General features: G+C 40.6%; 2 protein-coding genes across 3 annotated transcripts; one reads left to right on the top strand and one right to left on the bottom strand.

Moving 5' to 3' along the window:
* Positions 1-835: 835 nt before the first annotated feature.
* On the top strand, positions 836-9,683 carry tedc1 (tubulin epsilon and delta complex 1). 2 transcript variants are annotated; one of them, XM_083998959.1, is made up of 9 exons: positions 836-1,362; positions 2,727-2,809; positions 4,100-4,325; positions 4,443-4,580; positions 7,076-7,144; positions 7,936-8,022; positions 8,242-8,373; positions 9,175-9,278; positions 9,312-9,683. In XM_083998959.1, exons 1-9 carry the CDS (start codon positions 1,213-1,215, stop codon positions 9,484-9,486), a joined length of 1,164 nt encoding a protein of 387 aa, XP_083855085.1. In that variant the 5' UTR covers positions 836-1,212; the 3' UTR covers positions 9,487-9,683. The 2 variants fall into 2 exon arrangements, with proteins under 2 accessions (XP_083855085.1, XP_083855084.1); XM_083998958.1 differs by having other exon boundaries at positions 836-1,365.
* A 339-nt stretch (positions 9,684-10,022) lies between these two features.
* pth2 (parathyroid hormone 2) lies at positions 10,023-12,284 on the bottom strand (the record flags this gene model as incomplete). Its single annotated transcript, XM_083997894.1, has 3 exons — positions 10,023-10,200; positions 11,784-11,963; positions 12,181-12,284. The coding sequence occupies 3 exons, from the start codon at positions 12,282-12,284 to the stop codon at positions 10,023-10,025; spliced, it is 462 nt and encodes a 153-aa protein (XP_083854020.1).
* Between the last annotated feature and the right edge of the window lie 11,514 nt (positions 12,285-23,798).

Here is a 23,798-nt window from a genome sequence, read left to right as displayed (position 1 = left end):
TTGCTGGAGCCTAAAAGGAGTTGGCTGCAAATACCCGACACTCCTCTCAGACCACAGCATCACCATGGAGAGATGACCAAGCACAGATAAAGATTAGTTTGGATCCCATTTGACTAAGAAGTGGAGCAACTGCATGGAAAGAGTCAGAGTGATACATTTTATTGTCGACCACAAAGAAATATTCCGCAAATAGCTGAAATCTTGCCATGGAATCAAACCAGAATGCTGTTATTCCACTTACTCCTGGTTGATACTAGACTTGTGGACTGAAATCTGGGTTTACTACCAACACATTTCCCAGGTAGTAAACAGTAGCAGCATTCAAATAGGAGCTACACTGCACCAGCTGTTGGGCAGGAGTCAGGACTATACTGAGCATGAAGACTCACATGATCAAAATACCTGTTTGGTCATATACAGTAGTGTATCTCTGTCTAAACTTGATCATATTCAGATCTAACGTAGGTATGCTTCACAATGACATCTCTGTGTGTAAAATATGTTTGTGTTTTAAATTATTTTAGGTATGTTTGTTCTCACAGTTGTGACACTTTATAATTTTAAATTATTTTCTTATTTGAAATAAACATGATTGATGTGGTGTTGAGCTTTGTTACTTGATACCATAATAATAATAATAATATCTAAAATCTAATTCATTTTGAGAAATCACCTTCAGCCATTTACCCATAATTATCTCGTGGGCATTAATTTACAAACATTTCATGTCTGTTCGTATTGTTTTTTCGTTTTGTTTTGTTTTTTCGTTTTTTTTTCAATAAAGCAATGGATGAAAAAAAAAAAGCCCTGGTAACGGATGTAGACCCGGAAGTGTTCCTCGCTGCTAACAACAACAACCATCATTTGGCCACTTGTTAGCAACCTCTCGTTTTCAGACGCGGTTAAAGGCAGAAAACAACGACAGTGGTTTTTACTAACGTGTTTTATGTCGTAACATTCAACGTGTAAATGTCTCGAGACTGAACTGATGACAAAGCTTTTTTCACTCACTTTTTAAAACCCCGTTAACAGAAGCCAGCGACTCTCAGTGGCGCAATGCTAACTTTACCCAGATGTATGGCCTCACTACTGCTGCTGTATTCATCCACAGCTCAACAGTTCAACCTTGTAACGGTTGAGGAGGAGAAGTGAGAATGTGTTCCGGACTGAATGAACAGCTGGGTGGAAGTGTCAGTAGTGTGAGCGGTTGTGATGCAGCGGAGTAACAGGTGTGTGAGTGTGGAGGTGAAGCAGGTGAAGCAGGTGATAGCAGCTCTGTGTCGGCTGCTCACCGCCGCGGGCCTGGACGCTGTGCCCGCACCGGAGACCTTCAGACGGGCCAAGTTCGGAGGTGGAGACGAGGTGGTAGGTTCCTCTGGTGCTGTCTGTTACCAGAACATTTGTTTTACCTGACTCTTTCAGTTTTGACACTATATGCAAAAAATATCCCATCACTTTAAGAGATTATCAGTTTCTATGAACGAATACAGAAAATTGTGTAACTTTACATTGTTGGGCACGTTACTCTTGACAAGTAATTAGGTAGGGGAGAGTGGGGTAATGTGAGAAAACGGAACACATTTATGGTCATGTGACCATTATGTTTTCAAGCCCCTTCCATTTCCCCATGGCCATGAAAGAGAGAACCTCATGATGCTGTGGAAAGCAAAACAAATTTTCTTTCCGTCAACTTAATCAACTGTTGTGCCAAAGCAAATTGATTCACGTAGAAAAACTGGGGTAAAGTGAGACACGAGACCACTTTTTTTAAAACAATCATATTTATCTAAATACATTCAGATAATTTCCATTGCTAGGAAACATCCTGAATTAATGGGAAATGTGTAAATTTTTACTGATAAATTATTTTAGCTCGCTTAGAGGGGAGCAAATGTAAAAAATGTCTCACTTTACCCCACTCTCCCCTACTTTCCCCAAAAAGTAACGGAGTTACTACATTATATAAGTAACTAATTACCAGGAAAAGTAATTATTGCGTTCTTTTTTTTTCTTTTTTTATAAAATGCTCAAGTATGTAAAATTACTAAACCCCTAACCATAACCCAAACCTCCTGTTTATCTGGAACTAACCAACTCACTCACACAGGCCCCGCGACCCTTTTCCGACTAGTTGATGGGCTGAAAAAAAATGTGAAGCTATCTAACATACACTTTCACAGGTGTATTACTTTGTGACGGGAACATCATTTGCATCATCACAAATAGGAAATGTGTGTAGCTATATCATGCTTTTAAAAAGGTATGAAGGAAATCAGCTTCTTTGATGAAGAAGCCAAAATGTTTATTAGGTTGATTTTGTGAATACAACAGTGTTAAAGACAGACACCACAGATGGGCAGCCACTTCAAGTAAGAGTATGTTTGCAGATACTCCTTGAAATGACTTTATTATCTTCTCAGCTTCATCTAAATCAGTAATCCTTCAAGCCACGTGTCTTGCTTTTTGTGAGTCCTGGTTCACGTCAACACATGGTTCCTGTGAATATTTAACTCAAAATTTTAAATGTGTTTTGTACAAAGCCATAGTTGCTTTAAATTGGCTTCCAGGTTTGTTAGTTTTCCAGTAGCCAAGAAATTCACACCTTTTCCAACCTACAATCTTTCAATAAGAACAGTGTCTTCTAAGTTAAAGAGAGTGTGTTTGTTTAATATGTGACATTAAATGAAGATCATTCCACTTATTTCTTGTTTGCTGGTATTTTCCAGGAAAGTCAGTTTTGGCAGCTCCATGCCAACATCCTCCAGAGCAGTGGTGTTGTCTCCTCTGAGGCCAGGGCACAGCTAAAAGGTCAGTAGTTACAGTACTGTTATGGTAGCACTTTGATTCATTCAGCTGCTTCTCTCTCTCTCTGTCTCTCTCACCCACATGACATCATCAGACTTTAGTTTAGTCACCATTGTGATTGATGCTTCCACATGTTTTTAGGGAGACCAACGTCTTATCCATAAGGATGTAGAACAAGACACATGTCTGTCAATATTAGTTAGTGATATTAATCTGCCATTAATATCTTAAAATCTTAAAATGTTAATTGAAGCATGGAGTACAATAATTTACATTTCTTACTAGTTTCTGTTACTGTAATGATGCTCACATTTATGTGAGGTTAATGCTTTCTACACAAAACACAGTACTGTTCCTTTAAGTGACATCATAAAGAGGGATTTATAACATTTAAGAGTTTTCCATAGGTTCGTGCATTATTCATTAGTACAGGCTATTTCTTGTTTTTCTGTTGTTGTTGTTGTTGTTGTTGTTGTTGTTGTTGTTGTTGTTTTTCTTCCTTATTTACAGATAACTGAATGTTAGAGTTGTTGTCCTGCTTGTTGTGTCGGTGTGTGTCAGTGTGTGGTTTGAGTCACCTTATTTACTTTGGACAGGAAAAGTCAGTTTGATTTGCTTTTGCCTCTGCAGTGGTCATTTAATAGTTTGCCATATATTTAATGACAGTTTTCACCATCAACCCATAATTCATATTAATGAATTAACTCCCCTGATGGGAAAGTTTGAAAACTCAGTAGTTTCTTAATTAATGTTTAGTTTGATTATGTGTGTGTTATGTTAAGTAAACCCTAACACTCCGGTCAGCTTTAAAGTGGATGAGGAGATAAGAGAGGACATAGCTGAGGTCAAATAAAACAGCCTTTATGTAAAAAATATAGGTAAACTTGAATGATGATTAGTTTGGTTTTACTTTGAAAACATTTTATTGGTACATTTTTTTCCAAATCCTTTCTCTTGAACATAGCATGACATAATATAACATAACATACATTTAAAAGACATCAGGGGGTTAGGGTCAAATTAACAGCTCTGTGTACAGTTGTCCCTGTCACTAGATGACGTACTAGACCTTCAGCATCTCAGACAAATACAAATGTTTTGTTTTCCATGACTCTCACTCTCTGAGTGTTCCTCACAAAGTGTAACAAAGCCCAGTGGAGGCTGAGGTTTCCCTGTGTGCAGGAGAACCACTGCTACTCCTTCCACTTCACCCTGTCAAACTGACTGACATCTCCTGAGGGGTGAGAATGTATTGACTTGCTGAGTGGCACACTGTGTTCCTCTGTCTGAGTACAGACTGTGAGCTGAGGAAGCTGGTGGCTGCTGGCCTCTGGCAGACTGGTTTCCATGCTGACTGGATGTATGGAAGAGGAGAAGAGGGAGGAGGAGAGGAGGGCAGGAGTTTCTCCAGCAGACATCTGCTGCTGGCGCTGGGCTGGCTGCTGGCTACTGGAACGCTAGAGAAACTGCTGACACAGCGAGTGCAACAACTAGACAAAACTCTACTGGCATCTCTACCAGTAAGTAACACGCATATACCACTACTGTAACACTACCACGGTGTAGTAAACCTGCATTTTGTATTCATATTGTATGATCATACTTTTCTATATATATAACTTTAGTCTCTTTGTCAGATGAGCACTCCGGTTGGTGAGGAGCTCCATATAGACCTGGCCGGTCTGCGGAGGCTTCAGTGGCTCAACGGCTGTCTGAGACACCAGGGGAGGATTCTGCTGTCCATGCTAGAGGAGCGATCTCACTTACTTCACTCTGTGAGAAAATCTCCTCCTCTCAGTACATGCTTCTGTCCCCATTGCTATGTAAACTTTGTTCCAAGTTCAACAAATTAGGTTGTTTTTTTGTTTTTTTTAGCAAACCCGAATAACCTTTTGAGCTGGCATATTAAAGGCATATTTCAACATTTTGGCAAATTCGTCTATTGCCATAATCCCTGTAGTTTTAGTAGTAGGTTCATTTCCTTTAATTGTTGGTGCAAGCTGTTTTTAGATCGGCGCAGGTAAGAGATGTGAGCCCTGCACAGCGCGTGGTATTTCCATCTTTCCCTCATCAAAAAAACTCCAAAACACTCTCATGGACAAGTTGTAACCTGCACATTCACCACACTATGAGATAATAATGGAGCGTTACGAGACGGAGTTGTTTTCGAGGCAAATGTGTGAAGGTGCGTTCACACCGGACCTTTTGTATTTGTCGCTGTCGCTCGAAAAAAAATCACTCTGTCGCTCAGCTACAGTCACTCACTCGTCAGTTCAACAGGTCGCTCTGATGACGTCATTCAAGCGATTCCAAGTGAATTTCACCTCGCTCGGAGTCGCTCTTTTCTTCCCGTTCCACAGAGCGAAAAATCACTCCGTCGCTGTCGCTCGGAGCCCCAGAGATTTTTCGCCTGAGCGATTAAACGTCGCTTGTTTGCATCGACTTAATATGTAAACTCGTCGCCAGCAACAAATATAAAAGGTCCGGTGTGAACGCACCTTAACTGGAACTACATTCCAGACACAGCTGCTGGGCGGAGTGATTTCAAAAACTTCAAAAACGTTATTATCTCATAGCGTGGTGAATGTGCAGGTCATAACTTGTCCACTAGAGTATGTTAAAGTTGTTGGATTGTGTATTTAGTTTGATGAGGGAAACGTGGAAATACCGTGTGGCTCCGTTGCGTTAGCTGAGCAGCTCACGTTTCTGCCCCGCTGATCGAAAAATAGCTTGCCCAATTAAAGGTAATGAACCTACTGCTATGACTATAGGGATTATGGTGATGGGAATTGTTGAAAATATCCCTTTTACCTTCATCTAACGATTGATGGGGACAAAGATCCTCCACCACTAAGCAAGGATAATGTAACAATACATGCATTCAAGTTTGTTGACTAAAGTGCTTGTTTTTCCCTTGATCAGTTCAGATTGTAGTATGAGTGTCTAACAAAACAATGGAAAAGATTCCTTTAGTGACAGGCCTTGTTGTCTTTGGACAAAAGACACCCATCAGACTCGACCCGAGTAATTTTACCTTGGTCAATTTCTTTCTGGTGTTGTAAAGGGGAAGTATGTGAGTCCGGTCACTTTTCTGCTGTGTCTCTAACCCTCCTCTCCTCCATGTGCATTTGTTTTCAACGAAGTCGGTGAGAAATCAATCCATGGAGCGGTGGATAAGGTTATTTATCATCTACCATGTTATCATGTGTATATCTGTGTAGTCTTATCTGTCATCAACAAGAAATTACGGGTTACGGGGCGCGTTAGGTTTGTGTGGCGGTGCCGCAGAGACGAGCTGGGACACCGGGTCGGAGGCTCTGATCTTACAAGAGCCTCCATTCTCCCTGGAACTAGTTACATGTCATTTATTGAAGCAGCACTAGGACTCTGAAGCTGTTTAATTAAGCAGTGTAAATGTGGTATGAATTAATAATGGTTTCTGTACGCGCTTTGGATATCGAGTTTAAATAGAAAAGCACTATATAAATGTAAATCATTATTATGATTATTATAATTAGGGTAAAAAATGTAGCACAGTTAAGGTAAAACTCCTGCATAGTTCCTCTTTTACTCCTGTAAAGGATCTCAGTTAAACACTGAAATGTGTAAGTCACACAGTAAATGGACCAACCAGTTACTCCTATGTTCTGGGAGTTGACTGTCTGGTGGTGATGGGTTGTTAATGGAGTGTCGTGGATTTGTACATCTTATCATTTTCTAGTTAAACAGAAGTCTTTTTTCAAAGGTCTGCCTCCTCATGGATTGTATCCACAATTTTGTCGGACACACATGATAATGATCTGAACTGACTGAGGACAAAACAAGAACTTTTTTTAAAATGCCCAGTTATACAGGTATAATGTTGCATAGTGGCCAAGTGAACTGTTCTTCCCCATTCGTGCACCAGTTGCAAAGACTTTGGTCCAAATAAGGTTTACGGTTCAAAATAAGGTTCAAGGTTCATTTATTGCTGTTCTAATGTAAAACATGCTTTCACATGAAGAGAATAAAATTCATACTCAGGCCCTGGTAATGCATCCCAATGTATGTGTGACATCAGAAAAGTACTGTAAGCATGGCCTACTCCTTCCAGGGTGATGTCATGTCTACTGTGCACCACAGATAGGAAATCCATCAAAACGTCTTGACTTTTCCACAAGCCTTTTAATAAGATAAATATAAAAACCAACAGTTTCATACTAATTTCATAACTAAAATCTATTGGACAGGTGGTGATGTTTCACTAACTAAGCAATCAACCTTTTCTCAGGTTTTTTCTGCCAGTCTCCCCTCCACTGTTCCTGCCTCCTCTGGTCAAAGCTCTGCAGCGCTAAAGGATGTAAGTGTGTGTGTTCTCAAAAAAATGTATTACTGTAGGTTATATGATACAGTATATAGACTTCTGTTGTTTGCAACAATAAACAACAAAGGTGAAATGGTATAAGTCTGCAACTTGGTGCCTTTCAGACAGAAAATAAAATAAAATTTGGTATTAGTCATTGTTAAGACAAAATCAACTTTATTCTTCATTTAATATTTAATTCCCAGATGTGTCATATACAGTAATTGTTCAGCCTGTTAGAAGACGAGCTGTATGTTTTATATGACAATGAGGTTGGGTTCTAAAGTTCAGTCCAGTGAGAATTTGTTCCCCAGTAATTAACAGCTGCACAGCTAGAGAATATTTTGTGTAATAAATGTGCATTTATTTACCTTTATGTAAATAGCTACAAGGGTATGTTTTTGGTTAAAGGTGATCGCTACAAGTTTAATTCCTCCTGGCCAGTAGGTGTCGCACTCGCACTGCCTGCTCTCGCTCCAACCTTCCGTTGTACTGGTTGCCAGTTACAGCAGTAGACACATGACATCAACGTTCTAACGGCGCTGTTGCCACAGAGATCATTCCATGCCGACGTTGCCAACGTAACCAGATGTAAATATTTATATATATTCGGACCCGCCAAAATTTATTATTTATTTATTGTATTTATTATTTTTGAAAATGTTAACCTTTTGATGAAAAAGTTGTAGCTATAACCTTTAATTTTAATTCTCACATCCATAAATATGTCTTTACATGTGTTGTTAAAAATGTATCCTAAGGTGTGTTTGTGTGTTTTTGTTTACCAGGAGTGTGTTGGTATGCAGCAGCTCTGTGACCTACTAGAAGCATATCTGATCTGGAAACAGGTGGAGAAAGTCTTTTGGACCTGGATGGTGAGTTAGACACAAAGCAGAAAGAAAAAAAAATCCCAGTTCAACACTGAACTTGTTTCCACCATTGTGGGTTTTTAGTCCCTGATGTGGTAGAGCAGGACTGGACCGGGTCACTGCCCCAGGTTTACACTTCCTCTGTTCACCGTCCTCCAGAATGGTGGCTGCCATGTGTGTAAGGAAATGTGATACTGATGCATGAGTGTGTGTTTGTGTGTGCAGGACAGTGTGGTGGACTGCCATCAGATGGATCCTGCTGTCCAAAGGCCAACACGTACACCTAATGTGTGTCACCACGGAAACAAGGGACTTGAGAAATTGGACGACATGCTATTGAGACTTCACACAACACAGGTGTGTGACATACAGACACATGTCCACTTCCACAGAGGTCATTGTCCACTGTTTTCCACCATGGTGTGATCTGTTTTGATTGGATGAGTTGTGTATGTGTCTGTGTATGTGTGTTTGGTTTGGTGGGAGCAAAGACGGTTTATAAACCAAGACCTTCCATGACCAGTCAGCTTCCTGTATGATGTCACTAGGCTTCTGCATGGCCACGCCCCTTTAGGGAGACCAGAGGCAGCATAGAGTGTATTGACTCCAATGGGACAATTTAACTTGAACACAGATTATGGTCTGTTCTTTCTCCCCCAGTCACTGAAGTAAATTTTGGACTCATTTTTCACAAGCCACATCTCTTCTGAACAGTTTGACACGAAAATGGCAATTTTCAGACGGAGAGATCAGGAGAAAATCCACTTTGTTCATGACCTGTCTCTGTCTCTATGACACACTCTCGCGAGATTTGGCACAGATCTCCTAGGCAATGTCAAACAAACGGCCGCGAACTCCCGTGAAAATGATTTAAATTATTTTTGTCATGCTAAATATGACTGTTAGTAGTGTAAATATTTAATGTTATCATAAGAAAATATAAACATCTCACTTTCATCTACCTACAAATTGTATAAATCCACACACACGATCACAGACGAGGTGGTGACGGTTGGCCACGCCCATTTAGAGAGACAGGAAGTGTTACCGTTTCTATCATTGGAGCAGCCTCTCATGGAGGATCTTTCCGTATATTGAATATCTTTGGTAGGAGTATGTCATATCTCTGAACTGTATGTTTCTGTTTTTTTCCCCCAGAGAGGACAGAGGACAGAAAGAGGGGATACTGAGGACAGACTCTTTACCCTCCCCTCCCCACCGTTCCTCCTGCAGGCCCACAGAGTCAGGCTCCAGGCTGAGAGGCCGGTCAGACAGGGCAGCTGCCCGGCAGAGAGGCACCACAGCGGGGCCGAGGCTCCACACGAGCTGCCGGCGTCTCAGGCTGCACAGCTGCTGCTGCAGACAGAAGCTCTGCTGCTGCAGAGGAGGGACAAGCAGAGACTGGCCCGCAGGATGCAGCTGCAGGACATGATTGGTGGACTGGATGAACTGGTGTTGATCCCACCATAGGGGGGTCTTTAGCACCAGCTGGTGAACCTTTGTCTTAATGGACCACATTATGGTGTGAACTATATAGAACATGAAGTCATGGACAAAATGTACACATCTGTATGAACCATCCAATGAGAGCTGCATACAGACATGAATGTCCTGCTTTTGGTTGGAGAGTGTAAAATATGAAGATACATCATCAATAATAAACTAAACACAAGCTGTCGTCAGTGGAAATCATCTGTATCTTTATTTCATTGAATTTCATTGAAAACACTAAATTATTAAAAGAATCATTAACTTCACACGTTTTAGCTGGGTTGGAAAATAATATTGAAAATACTACAAGAAAGTGAAATAAAATGTTTAGACATAGGACTGAAGCTCTGATGATACAGCAGTTAGTTTTAATGTCCATCCTGTCCTCTGGACTGGTGAGCTGACTGAGCAGTCACCCAGGGACTTGGTGTGTCCCTCTATAAAGGCTTTTTAACAGTGTGTGGTTCAGAGTGGTCACATTTCATAGTTAACGCTGAGAGCAAAGAGTACATTTATCAGGAAGAATTAACCACCAACAGTTTCTGCATGTAGGAGTTGAGCCACTTCTGCCTCTCCATGGAGGTGAGCAGTTTACTCTTCTCTCTGAAGGCAGCATCATCAGCCACCACCATGTTCCTCTTCACCATCCCAGCTCCCTGAGACGACCACTCAGCCGGCCACGCTCTCTCCATGCTGCTGACAGACGGACCGGACCTCAAGGTTAATGACCACAAAACAGCCCACGTACCATACTAATGCATTGTTGTCAGAAAATAGTCAGACCCCTCCAATGTGATAACATTAAAGAGGACAATATCCCTTTTTGAAGGCTCTTTAACATATATTTAGGTATTTCTCTTGCCTTCTGGCCCCCAAAATGTGAGAATTGACAAAAAACTCAGTCATTTTCCGGCTCCCTAGGTTGAAATCCATGTGGTTTTATGAGCTGTTCTCTCTGTTGTCTGGCAATGATGTAACTAGTTTTCTAATTTGCATAATCCCACCCCTACCTGGTACCAGAAGGGGTGGGGCGGGCAAGAAGTGGTTCATTAGCATTTAAAGGGACAGACACTGAAACCAGAGAGAGGATGAAAAGAGCTGTGATGTTTGATCCTTGGGGGATTTTGACCAAAGCATGTCACAGACATGTCTTTAAAGGGATAGTTCAACATTTTGGCAAATTGGCCCATTGCCATAATCCCTATAGTCATAGCAGTAGGTTTGTTACCTTTAATTGTCGGTGTAAGCTATTTTTAGAACGGCGGAGCGGAGCAGCAGGCTGCTCAGAGCTACACTATGGAGGCTATGGGAATTTCTTGGTTTCCCTCATCAAACTCATCAAATACACAATCCAACAACTCCAAAAGGCTGTCATGGACAAGTTGTGACCTGCACATTCACCACGCTATGATATAATAATGGAACGTTACGAAACGGAGTTGTTTTAGAGGTAAATTCATGCAAAACCACTGATGTGCGTTGCGTTCAGGGACAGTTTTTCAGCAAGCAGACTCTGCATTTACCCTGTATTTACCTCGAAAATGGCTCCGTTTCGTAACGTTCCGTTATTATCTCATAACGTGGTGAATGTGCAGCTCACAACTTGTCCACGAAAGCGCTTTGGAGTTTTGGGATTTTGTATTTGATGAGTTTGATGAGGGAAACCAAGAAATTCCCATAGCCTCCGTAGTGTAGCTCTGAGCAGCCTGCTGCTCCGCTCCGCCGTTCTAAAAATAGCTTACACCGACAATTAAAGGTAACGAACCTACTGCTATGACTATAGGGATTATGGCAATGGGCCAATTTGCCAAAATGTTGAACTATCCCTTTAAGACACCTAGGAACTACTTTAATTTGTGGTAAAGTGGCAGAATATGTCTCCTTTAATGTTATTGCCTATGCAGTTACAGTTAAAACATGTTAAGTTCTTCATCATCAACAACCTTTATTTAACCAAGCAAAATTGCTAAGAAAACATTCTCATCAGAGGCAACAGCCTGGTAGGAGGCAAAAGACTTCCTAAGGGACGGGGGGAGAAGGAGAAAAAATAAAACACCAAGATATGAAACCATGGTGTTGTCACAGCTCCTCGGTTTTAACGCAAGGCAAGGCAATTTTATTTGTATAGCCCGTTTTTACAGAGTTTGTCTCAAAGGGCTTTACATGGCATCATAACAACATCCTCTGTCCTTAGACCCTCACATCCACTGAGGAAAAACTCTTTTAACAGGGAAAAAACGTAATTTCACGAGCGTTTTCCCTCCCTGTGCAGTTACCTTGCTGCTGACCTCTCCGGGGCGAAGAGCCACGCCTCCCTCATCACTCCGGCCTTGCTGTCGTCTGCTGCTCCGAGGCTGGGCGCTGACATCATTTGAATGCTCCAGTCGCGGAGGGAGATGGAGGGGAAGAGGATGTCCCAGTCGTCTGGTTTGGGTTCCTCTGAGTCGTCTGAACGCCTGAGGGCAGATAAGACCACACCTTGTGATTTCTTTGCAAAGTGCAGCAAAGTAATAGCAGTTTTCAGTAGATACAGACAATATGTTGATCTCTAAACAACAGTGTAGGAGGGACGAGAGTGAAATAAATCAAATCCCTAAAGCAGTGATGAGGTCTTTGCTCTGTTACTTCTCATTAATAACAGCTACGCCTTGGGGAGATTTAGTGAGTAACCACCTGAGAGGTAGTCGAGGCTGAGGGAAGCCTGATGTCACCACTGTCATACCCAGAATGCAAAGCAACAGGAAGGACGTATGGAGGAAAGCTGGTGCCTCAGACATCCTAGAAAACACAGACAGAGAAATAACAGGCTTATAGCACATTCACTGACTGTGTGTGTAAAATGACTCTATAGCTACACACACATACAGTAACACACAACAATCTACCAATGTGCCATCCTCCATCTTAACCACTGTTTCCACACATCTCACAATCACACAAAACACAAACTACACAACTCTCCAGACTCTGAAGAATCATCTCTAGACCTTGTCTGGAGGATCAGCTGGATTTCAGTTCATCCAGGGAAATGATTTATATATTCTTATATAAATCATATTATCATTATATATTCCTTAAGTGCTGAAATATTTGCTTTTAAATGTAATTTTCTCCTTCACACATTTTATTAAACACTTTACCAACAATAGTGAAGGATAAGGAAAGAACAGATGGTGTTTTTACACTTACATCAGGATACATTTTTATCATCTTATTTCATAGCAGAACATCCTCTGTAATATTCAGTGTCACTGTAAACACACTTTCTCGGCCACAGGGTTGAAACTTTGTTGAGTACTCACATAATATTCTTTCCCATAATATATGATACAGATATACTTTAAAGTTTTATTTTTACACCTTAAAAACGTTAAACGTTAAAACATTTGAGAGGCACAGACAATCAGTCATAGTCACAGTGAGACAATATTTATCTTCACAAACCACAAGTTTAAACACTAGCTCCTTTCAAATGTGTTTGAAGTGCAGAGTTTTGAAGTTGTCAGTGGACCAGCAGTGGGCTGGACTCTTACCTGCTTCTCAGGCGGAGGCGCTGGTCAGTTGATACTTGATCCGGTTGGGCTTCTGAGGTCAGAGGTCAGTCGTCAACCAAGCAGAGAAGTGATGCACCACCAAAGAAATGAACTAAACAGAAATGACTTTGTGCAGTCAGGTACTTTCTTTTTGTTGCTTCCACTTTTTTTTCTTTTTGTCTCTAAACACATAAAACTTTGGATATAAACTTGGATTTCTACTCTTGTCCCTTGTTCTGCTGCTGCTGCTGTGGCGTGTGCACATATGCAGCGAATGAAAACCACCAGTTTCTTGTCTTACATACTTATATACCCTGCACCGGAGCGCTCTAACCCTCCATCCAGCGAACCCACCCACACACACCCTGCACCAGATCAAACCACCTTTGAGTTTGCATTTGAGTGTGCGCGAGGAAAATCCTTGTAGACGTGTTGTTACCTTGTTAGTGTCCCATTTCAAAGACTCTTAGTCATGGCGCTGTGGTAGAGAGCCCAGCATCTTATTACTGAAAACCATTATCCTGTGTGTGTGTGTGTGTGTGTGTGTGTGTGTGTGTGTGTGTGTGTGTGTGTGTGTGTAAGGGAGTTCATTCATAAACCAAACACTGAATGAATCTCTTTAAGACGGAAGCATCAGTGTCTCACTATCTGCACAGAGAGAGGAAAAATCAATGTGTACCTACTTAAAGAATTTCACTTGATGTCCACAATAAAAATCATGTGAAATCAATAGGTCATTTAGCCTTCAATGACAGATTTGACTGACCTGAGGACAGTGGAAACAATAACACTGATGTATACACTAATACTCTCTGACCTCATCACCCTTTAACTTGATACATCAGTTAACTGTTAATTCATGTCCTATATTCACTTTTCTTATAGCTCTTGTTTGGTCATCACCAACTGACCAGGACAATGAGCTCAGAGATGCTGAGAGGCTCCATGGAGCTGCACTGTATCCTCCCCATGTTACATAGTGATTGACTCCCTGTTTATATGGATAAAATGTTTCAGATCGATCATGATTTGAGGTCTGTGTGAAGCTGCTACCAGGATGATGGAGCTCTGTGTCTCCACCTGTCTGTGGTGACGCCTCCTCCAGGGATGCAGAGGTGTGGCTCAGTCCAGATGAGCCAAATTTGGCAATAAATCCAAGGAACCAGTGACTTCTCCATTTTATAAACTTAGATTTTATAGACTTAACAAACTTCAGCAACATTTAAAATCCTAAAGTTTCTCCAATTTCATCCCTGTTAAAAAGTTTTTCTTGGGAGTTTTTCCTCAGTGGATGTGAGGGTCTAAGGACAGAGGATGTTGTTATGAAGCTGTGTAAAGACCTTTGAACTGTTTGTACAAACGGGCTATACAAATAAAATTGCCTTGCCTTAAAACCCAGTACTCATCATCATTACAAGTATGAATACAAAGAGTCGCCTCAGTACTGATGATGATCTGGGGAAAGCAAATGGACTGGATTAATTTTTTTCTAAGGTTTGAGAACCATGACTTAACTGAGTAATGTAATACTGTTAAGAAAACTATTTAAAGGGATAGTTCACCTAAAATTCAAATTTCACTCATCTACTCACCCTCATGTCAACTAAGAGCTGTGAGAATTTTCAGAGTCCTCCGTTCCTTCTCTGAGTTACGGGGGGGTCCGCGCAGCAGTATTTGTCCATATAATGGTTGTCAATGGATACCAACTTTCTTCGTCCAAAAAGACACACCAAAAAACATCCAAATACCTCCATACTGCTCGTCTGTAATGTCCCTCTTGTATTGAAGCCCCGACATGAGAAATTATTCCCCAAAAAATTAAATAAGTCTATATTTCAAGCTTGTTTGTAGCGGAAGCTCCCAGTGTCTCGGTTCACTGCTCTTCCTGTGTCCGTGCAAATCTCGCGTGATTTGCACTGACTGGCGGAACAATTTCTCATGTCGGGGCTTCAATACAAGAGGGACATTACAGACGAGCAGTATGGAGGTATTTGGATGTTTTTTGGTGTGTCTTTTTGGACGAAGAAAGTTGGTATCCATTGACAACCATTATATGGACAAATACTGCTGCGCGGACCCCCCCGTGACTCGGAGAAGGGATGGAAGACTCTGAAAATTCTCACAGCTCTTAGTCTACATGAGGGTGTGTAGATAATGAGTGAAATTTGAATTTTGGGTGAACTATCCCTTTAAAGGCATGTGTAGGAGAGCTGACTCCAGCATGGTGCTCCATCTTCCAGCAGTCTGTAGACTCACACACTGTTCCTGCCCTTTGGAAGAAATCCACTACAGTTCCTGGAGCTAAGAAACTGGGTCCATCTGATAACAACCATTTTGGACCAGTGGCCCTGACTTCGATTGTTGTGAAAAGTTTTGAAAAATACATGTTGTCTGTGCTTAAGGCAGAGGTCAATTTGGTACTTGATGGTACCCATTCCAGTTTGCTTACAGATGCTGCCATTAATAGCATCACCCACATCACTGCTAAGCACTTAGAATGCCCAAAAGCATAGGCATGATGGATTTTATTTAAGAAGGGACCTGGCTGCACTCAGAGGCTCACAGTTTAAAGGGACAACGAGGAGTTTCTATTTGGTTATTTAAAGTCTCACGTTAATTTGGATGAATCTACGTTACCCACACTTGTTAATGGGCCCATTTTCGATAAATATATCATTTTGTCTCTATCGTTATTTTGTTATTATTAGTGGTGGTGGAAATGCTGGTCGAGCCGACCAGCGTTTCTTTACTTTCGGTTTCGTGGCGAGTCATGAGAATAACGCCGCCGAATCGCCGTTTATGGTCGGAACTACGACGGTATGTGATCGTCTTCCAACCTCTGACTTTAATTACTGATGAATGAAAACATGAGTCTGTCTTGCGCCGGTCAAAGAATTTCACGTTGCCCCACGGAGGCTTTAAAGTGCCTCAGTGTAATTTGTGTCTGGGAGCAGTGTGGAAGGAGAAAAGCTTCAAACAATTTTAGACAACTTCTCCCATTCTAGCCAATGATGTCACCCACTCCAGCCTGAACATCCTACAGAATACACAAATAGATTAGAATTATCAATACATTTCATCATTTAATTTGTGATGTGTTAAAACATTTGAGAAGCACACTAGCTCCTTTCAAATGTGTTTGAAGTGCAGAGTTTTGAAGTTGTCAGTGGACCAGCAGTGGGCTGGACTCTTACCTGCTTCTCAGGCGGAGGCGCTGGTCAGTTGATACTTGATCTGGTTGGACTTCTGAGGTCAGAGGTCAGTCTTCAACCAATGAACTAAACACTACAACAAATGACTTTGTGCAGTCAGGTACTTTCTTTTTGTTGCTTCCACTTTTTTTCTTTTTGTCTCTAAACACATAAAACTTTGGATATAAACTTGGATTTCTACTCTTGTCCCTTGTTCTGCTGCTGCTGCTGTGGCGTGTGCACATATGCAGCGAATGAAAACCACCAGTTTCTTGTCTTACATACTTATATACCCTGCACTGGAGCGCAATTTCAGACAACTTCTTCCACTCTAGCCAATGATGTCACCCACTCTAGATTGATCAAAAACTGTAATACCTATTCAAACGTGGAATAATACAGCAATAGAGTGTACACAGAGCACACAGATCCTGATGGGGTGTCATGTTATAATTTGCCAGGACAATTCCTGGTGAAAATGAGGATGATGAAACTGGTGAGGCAAGATGTTGAACAAAATACAACTTTTCCTGCAAGCCACTGTTTAAGTTAAGTAATTGTCAAGTCAACAAATTGTGTGGCATTATGACATATAATATAACCTTATATGATTTAAATAACGGTGTGATGCGACGCCACATAACTTCCTCAGAACCAAGCACCACCCATGAGCCCATCAATCCAGATTGGGCAGGTCGGATTACTCATTGAGTGAATATGATTAGAATCAATATAATGAAGAGTATGGTGTAGACCTGAGATAGGTGATTCAGCACCTCATTGATGAATCTGACTTGAATTGAGCTTTGTAAAAAAAAAGAAAAGAAAAAAAAAGAGGAGATTTGTGCTGAGTATTATGACTATTTAAAAAAATGTGATTCAGTGTGAGATGCCGAGCCAGGAGCCAGTAGTGAAGAGGGTTCTGCTGTCAGTACAGAAGGAACAGGTGAGCTGTTGTAACAGGGTGTGTGAACAAGTGACTTAACCTCGAAAGCTATAATGACATTATTTTAATACAATAGGTTGTGATCCAAAGTGGTCTAAATGAGCCCCCCTCTGGCCCTGGTCAGCACTGTGTATTAAACATTTCCTGTTTAAACCAGTTTCAGTGGTAGGCTATAGTCAGCCCATGAAGACACTTTGTTAGCGTGTCACAAACTGTCCACGTCTACACATCAGCTTTACAAGAAGGGGCAAAAAAAAAAAAGGATGTGTCCATAGCCATGTGTATTTTTGATACATTCCTACTGAACTTGAAACAAGACAAGAGCTGAATGTGAGTTTGTTAGCATACAGGAGGCTTGTTACCATGTAAGGACCTCATTATGGTTGTGCTTGGAAATAATGTCCTGCAGGCAGGAAGCAGCTGGTCATAACAATGGCTCTGCAATGTTGTGATTTAAAAAAGGGATAACAAGCTTCAGACACAACGTGTGAGTCACCTCACACTACTTATGTTCTCAGCAGAAACACGGTCGACTCCTATCACTGTCCTCATCACTGAACTGTTTACATTTTCACTTGGAGATGACGTTAAAGCGTGTCGACACCTCTGACCATCCACACTGACTGCTGCTGTGTGATGTGCCATACCACTGATTTTCATTCTGATCCAATACCAAATAAAACCAAAGGTGGTATTTTGCCAATACCAATACTGATACCGATACATTTTACAAAAGCTTCATGTATGAAGAGGGGGGAAATAAAAAACTGTTTCAAATTATAGTTTTGCAAAGACACTAAAACACGGACGACCTTTCTTTGGTTTAGTTTTAATTGTCAGTGGCAATAAAACACTGAAAAATAGACAATAAATGCAAAGTGCATTTCCCACAATTCTATGGCATTAACATATGAAAATTTGCTAATTAGAGTGTAGTTGTGAGGACTACACTGACCATTTGAATTCACATTTAAAGGAGTAGTCTGAAATTTCTCAGAGGTAGCAGCGAATAAATCACAGGTTATCTTTCTTATTCTTTCATTAGAAACACAATTTTTCAAGAATGACATCCAAACTGAAACCCTGACAGACACCTGTGGTATATTTTGATGTTGATTCTGATGAAAAGATGACCACTCTGACACGTCTTCTTTGTAGATGGTAAAAAGGAGTTTATTACAAAAAAGATGTAGTGTCAAAAAGCCGAATCTTCGAGAAGCCTCTATAGCCAATTACGAGACCTCTCTCTCTTAGCCAAAAGTCCTGACTTTATATACTGTAGTATGTTCTAAAACTCCACCTCTCTAAACATAAGGAATGAGTATTTAATCAATAAGAGTCAGCTGCCACACTGAGTGGTACAGTAGCTGACGTCACCAGTTACTTTGGACCTCCTTTTCAAACAATGGTATTTATGTACCTTGAACTGTTTGTTTATCTGTAACTGTCATGCACTCAAGACTCAATCATTCTGGCAGTAGATGTCCAGCCTGTGTTATAACGTCTGGTCTCACAATTAACCCAAAGGGTACATTACTTAACAACTTAGGAGGTAGAAAATACACCACACACCTTACTGGCCGTGGACCCCAAACAAAAGAAATGCATTTCAGTGTTGTATAACTTTCTTTGGTCGACTGCCTTTGATTCTTTCAATCTAACCAGGACTGCATGGGAAAATGACCTGGCAATGGTGTTGACAGATCAGCAACGGACCTCTGCTCTTAACTTAGTCCACACCTCTTCCATCTGCACCCGTCATGGCCTGATTCAATGTAAAGTTCTCCACAGAATCCATTACATGAATGCAAAATTGGCCAGAATCTATCCCACGGTATAGTGATGCCTGTAATCGGTGTAATCAATCCCCTGCTACTCATTGTCACATGTTTTGGTCGTGCCCTAAATTGATGACTTTTTGGCAAAGGATTTTTGATACCATAGGTAGCGCTTATGGTCAGATTATTCCCCCTAACTCAATATCTGCTATTTTTGGCTCCCCCCCTGACAATAACCTCTCTGCTGCGGTGAGACGGGCCCTGACTTTCACAACCTTGCTGGCTCGCCGGCTGATTCTTCTTGATTGGAAGCTCACCCGCCCCCCATCATATAATTGCTGGGTTAAAGAAGTTCTTTATAACTTGAAACTTGAAAAACTTTAAAGACTTATATTTAAATATTTATTATCTCTTGTCTCAGCACTCCTAAAAGCAGTGCTCACCACACACACACTCACACTCATGCACACACACAGTGGCTGAAACAGAGGGTTCACAGAGCGACGGGGAGGAGGTAGCTGGAGATGAAGACCACCACCTTGAGCACGGTCCTCCACCGGCGGGGGGACTGGTTCCCGCTCAGCTGTGAAGGCTCTGTGCACCGCTGGCTCCTCCTGCATCAGGTTCCTTATCTCCAGGAGTTCCGGAGTGTAGAGCGTTGGGTCATCCGATTCAGGGTCGGTAGCTGAGGAAAACAACACACCACAGACCCCACACATGAAGATAAAAAATCTTTGATCGAACACAGACCACTCTCCTCAGCTTTCAGTGCAGACTTACAGGTCTCCTCCACGTCCCTGTCATCTGGACCGCCGTCCACTTGTTCCAACCTCTCCATAAACACCTTGATCAAATTTCTGACGCGGCACACTGATTAATTGCTTGCTGAAATGAGCTATGTTAAAAAGTTGTCAGAATGTCCCATGTATCATTCTTATGCAAATTGGTCCCGCCATTATCGAAAAAACCTAATTTCACTATATCTCAGCCAATATTGCAGATATCTGAACAAATAAGGTGTCTAGACCCATGTTTTGAGGGTCAGAGATCATAATAAAACTATTCATAAAGTGATCACATGTTGGTGGCATGCTAGTAAGCAAACCTAACCCTTTTACCAATTACAAGACGCCAGTATTGGAGATACCAAATAAAGTGCCTAGACAGAGGTTGTTGTGTGTTTAACCAAGGTTTATTTGGATGGCGACATCCAAGGCGACACGGTAGTTCACACGTCGGGTATGTGGCTTCAGAGCAGAGTGGCATGGATCCAGTGATTAACCAATCTACGAACTCAGCACGTTTTTTTTTTCACCTATGAAAAAAATTGTACGCACAGTGCGTACAGGATTCCGGCTGGCGGCGCCACTGACCATCACAGTCACTTGTGTGGGGCGCATGACGTCTGTCCGACTTCCCATTTCTCCGACCATACATTTCTTTATTTTTGCGTTCATTAGTCCGACCCCCCATTTCTCCAACTTAAGTAGCCCTAACCCTTAACCTTACCCTAAACCTAACCTTAACACTGTAGACTGAGTAGTCGGAGAAATGAGCCGTCGGACTTTTGGCCAGTCGGACTGATGTATGCTCCCCACTTGTGTGATGGTAATGACACGTGATGGTAATGACAATTTTCACTCTTTGCAGAAAATGTTGGCTAAGTTTTAGACTTGCTGATCTAACTGGTTAGCTAGCATACAATGTACACTGAATATATAAAGTGAAATTTACTATTAATGAATTAAAATATTCAATTAATAACTTGTTTGGTAATGACACCATTCTCTCAGATCAGGATGTATAAAACATGAAATTACTTACGTATGTGGGCATCATCTGGCTTCTGCCTCATGTCTGGGAATGTTCCTCTGGAGCATCTAATTTGCATGCAACAATGTCAGTAACCTTTTGTAAAAACTTTATTGCTCTCTAAAACATTTGAGTGTGATAGTAATGACAGATGTATGAGGGACAGCGATATTTAACTAAATGGCAAATTGAACAAATATAAACTATATGAATTTGAAAAATGTCTTTTTAAGTTGTTATGAGGAAATGAAAAGTAAAGTTTTAATTAATTTAGCACTTTTTATTGCTTTAATATAGAGGAGACATCATAAAGTCTGGGTTGGGGACATAATAATAGTTAAATTCTTGCAAATTTGAATATTCAACACACTGAAAAAGTATTAAAATGTCATCATTGAGACACAGTTATTTTTTTCATAGCTACTACAACCTAACCTTAATATATACAATAATTGTTTTGTTTTTTAAAACATTTTTTTCTTGAAAATCTACCCTGGGGACAGAAAAACTCCCTTAATTGAAGAATCACCCGTTCCCAGTACGGGGTCAGCCCTATGTTCCCACAGCCCAATGATCCCACAGCCTTATGTTCCCTCATTTCTAAGAATTTTTTTTTCACAGAAAATTTTGAAAATTAGGCCCTATATTCCCACAGCCCTATGTTCCCACAGTCCTATGTTCCCTCAGCCCTATGTTCCCACAGCCCTATGTTGCCTCAGCCCTATGTTCCCACAGCCCTATGTTGCCTCATTTCTAAGATTTTTCTTATTTCTAAGAATTTTCTCAAAAGGAAACTCTAAGTCAAGTCATTTTTATTTTTATACCGCATTTAAAGGGATGATTCAGTGTAATTTCAACCTAGGGTCCTTTGCACCATGACCTCGAGCCAAACGCCCCCCCCCCCCCCAGAAGCTTGTTTTATTTATTACATTTATTGCTATTAACCGAATGGTGCTAACGTTACCAAGTGGCTATCTTAAATTACCCCACTAATAATGTCCGGAATTCCTGGTGTACTTACTGTACAAACTTTCTAATGCTTCGTTTACTACTACTAACACAAGTACTACTGTAGAAGTTTGTTGTCTTGCACTAACTCATGGAGGTGAGTTGTTGGAAGTGGTCAGCCCTATGTTCCCAGGGCCCTATGTTCCCAGATTTAGCTAAAAGCTACATTACATCTGTAGTCAACTGCTACTGGATAATAGGTTTAGTAAGGGCATTTTAGCAGATATTTGACCAATCTGGGAACTAAATCCTTACCAAGAAATTTCTTCACAATTGTCTTTAGGAACATGCGTAGTATGATGTCTTAAAATGTTGAAATTGAACTCCCGTGGGAAACCCCCTAAAAAACTACTCAAAGTTGCGGTACCCGTAACTGGATTTTTGAACATTCCGTAATGTTAAATTTTGCCTTAAGTAACTTGTGAGGGGTCAAACTAGGGGTTTTTCATGATTCTGAGTTGATCGCAAACATTAGTTTTACACCCAAAACACTCCTTGGTGGAGAAAAAAACAGCCACACCCACTTTTCTTGATCATCGGAACCCCCATCACCACCACCAATAGAATGTATTGCAGAGAAGCCATTCCATTCATTATCATTGCAGAGGTTGTGTTACATAATACTACTAAATACTCAATATAATACAACTTTTATTCTACCCTTTTTTCTATAGGACATTATACAGACCCTCCAGGATTTTGTGGTGTCGCTAAATTTATTAAAAAAGTTATTATAAATGTAATTTATTATGCAGATCGGTAGCAAGCAGCGAGAGAGAAAAGACAGTGGACATGCACCAGATTTCACATACCAGCAACAACTGAAACAAGTTTGTTCGAAATGAAGATAGGAAAAGCACAAAAAATACACAGTGGTGCTACATTGATTGCAAACATGATAATGTTAATCTGCACACACATTGAGCATCAATCTCCATCGAGCATCCAGGCTCTAAGAGGTCGTTTTTGAAGAATGGAAAAAGATAGATGTTGCAGTGTGTCACAAACTTGTTCATTCCAGCTTGGGCCTATTGCTTCGTCATGACCGTACGGTAGCTGTTGTAGTCAGTCAGTTGTAGTGGGCCATTATTAACATAATATTTTTCTTGAAGGCCATATAAAAGTGTATCACAGGACAGATCTGGCCCCCAGGTTTTTGACATGAGATTGACGTGTGTGCTAGATTAATGTCCAACAATGGAAAAAGATAGAATATAGTTATATTAAGTATTCAGTAGTAATAGTAGAAGTTTTTTGTGACATTAAAGAAAACCTCTGTCATGCACAGGAACAGCTTACTGTATCTCTAATGTATTCTACTGAGTATAGTAGATCACCTTTATTATAATAGCCTAAAACTGCAAAAATCCTCGTGAAGACAATAGGCCTACACCATGTTATCCTAGCTTGATAGCTAATGGAGCAGTCAGCTAGCATTTAGGAAAATAAAATGGTCAGATGGTCATCAGATTCAGTTGCACAGTGGAGTTAGCTAACTAACCATATTATTTACTGTTAGCCAACTAACAACCATTTTGGTAAGACTTTGACGCCTATCTCTATAATGCATTATAACCATACTTATAATGAGTTATAATGTGGTTATAGCACTGTATAACTATAATTATAAACATTCATAAATTATCATAAGGCTTTATAACAATAATCATAACACACTATAAAGCATTTTATTGTGACTTAGGTATTATAATACGTTATAATTGTTAGTAACTCGCTGACAATGCCCATGTCGATAATACATTATAAATATAGTTATAATGTGTTATAATTGTCTTATAAAAGTGTATAACCATCATTATAAATACTCATAAATGATCATAAGGCTTTATAACATTTAGCATAACACATTATAGAGCATTTTATAATGGCTTAAGGTCAAGTATTATAATAGAGTTATAATGCTCTATGATGTGTTATGCTTATTGTTATAAAGCCTTATGATCATTTATGAGTGTTAATTATGATAGTTATACATGTTTATAAGCCCATTGTAATACATTAT

Source organism: Trachurus trachurus (genome assembly GCF_905171665.1).
Source record: "Trachurus trachurus genome assembly, chromosome: 22".
Taxonomy (NCBI): Eukaryota; Metazoa; Chordata; class Actinopteri; order Carangiformes; family Carangidae; genus Trachurus; species Trachurus trachurus.
This window is presented reverse-complemented; position numbering and strand designations above follow the sequence as displayed.

Bases quoted from the DNA above. Each gene is read 5' to 3' on its own strand.
- tedc1 (XM_083998958.1), top strand. From the start codon at position 1,213: ATGCAGCGGAGTAACAGGTGTGTGAGTGTGGAGGTGAAGCAGGTGAAG. The intron at 1,366-2,726 runs GTAGGTTCCTCT...GGTATTTTCCAG, and splicing joins TCGGAGGTGGAGACGAGGTG to GAAAGTCAGTTTTGGCAGCT. The intron at 4,326-4,442 runs GTAAGTAACACG...TCTCTTTGTCAG, and splicing joins CTCTACTGGCATCTCTACCA to ATGAGCACTCCGGTTGGTGA.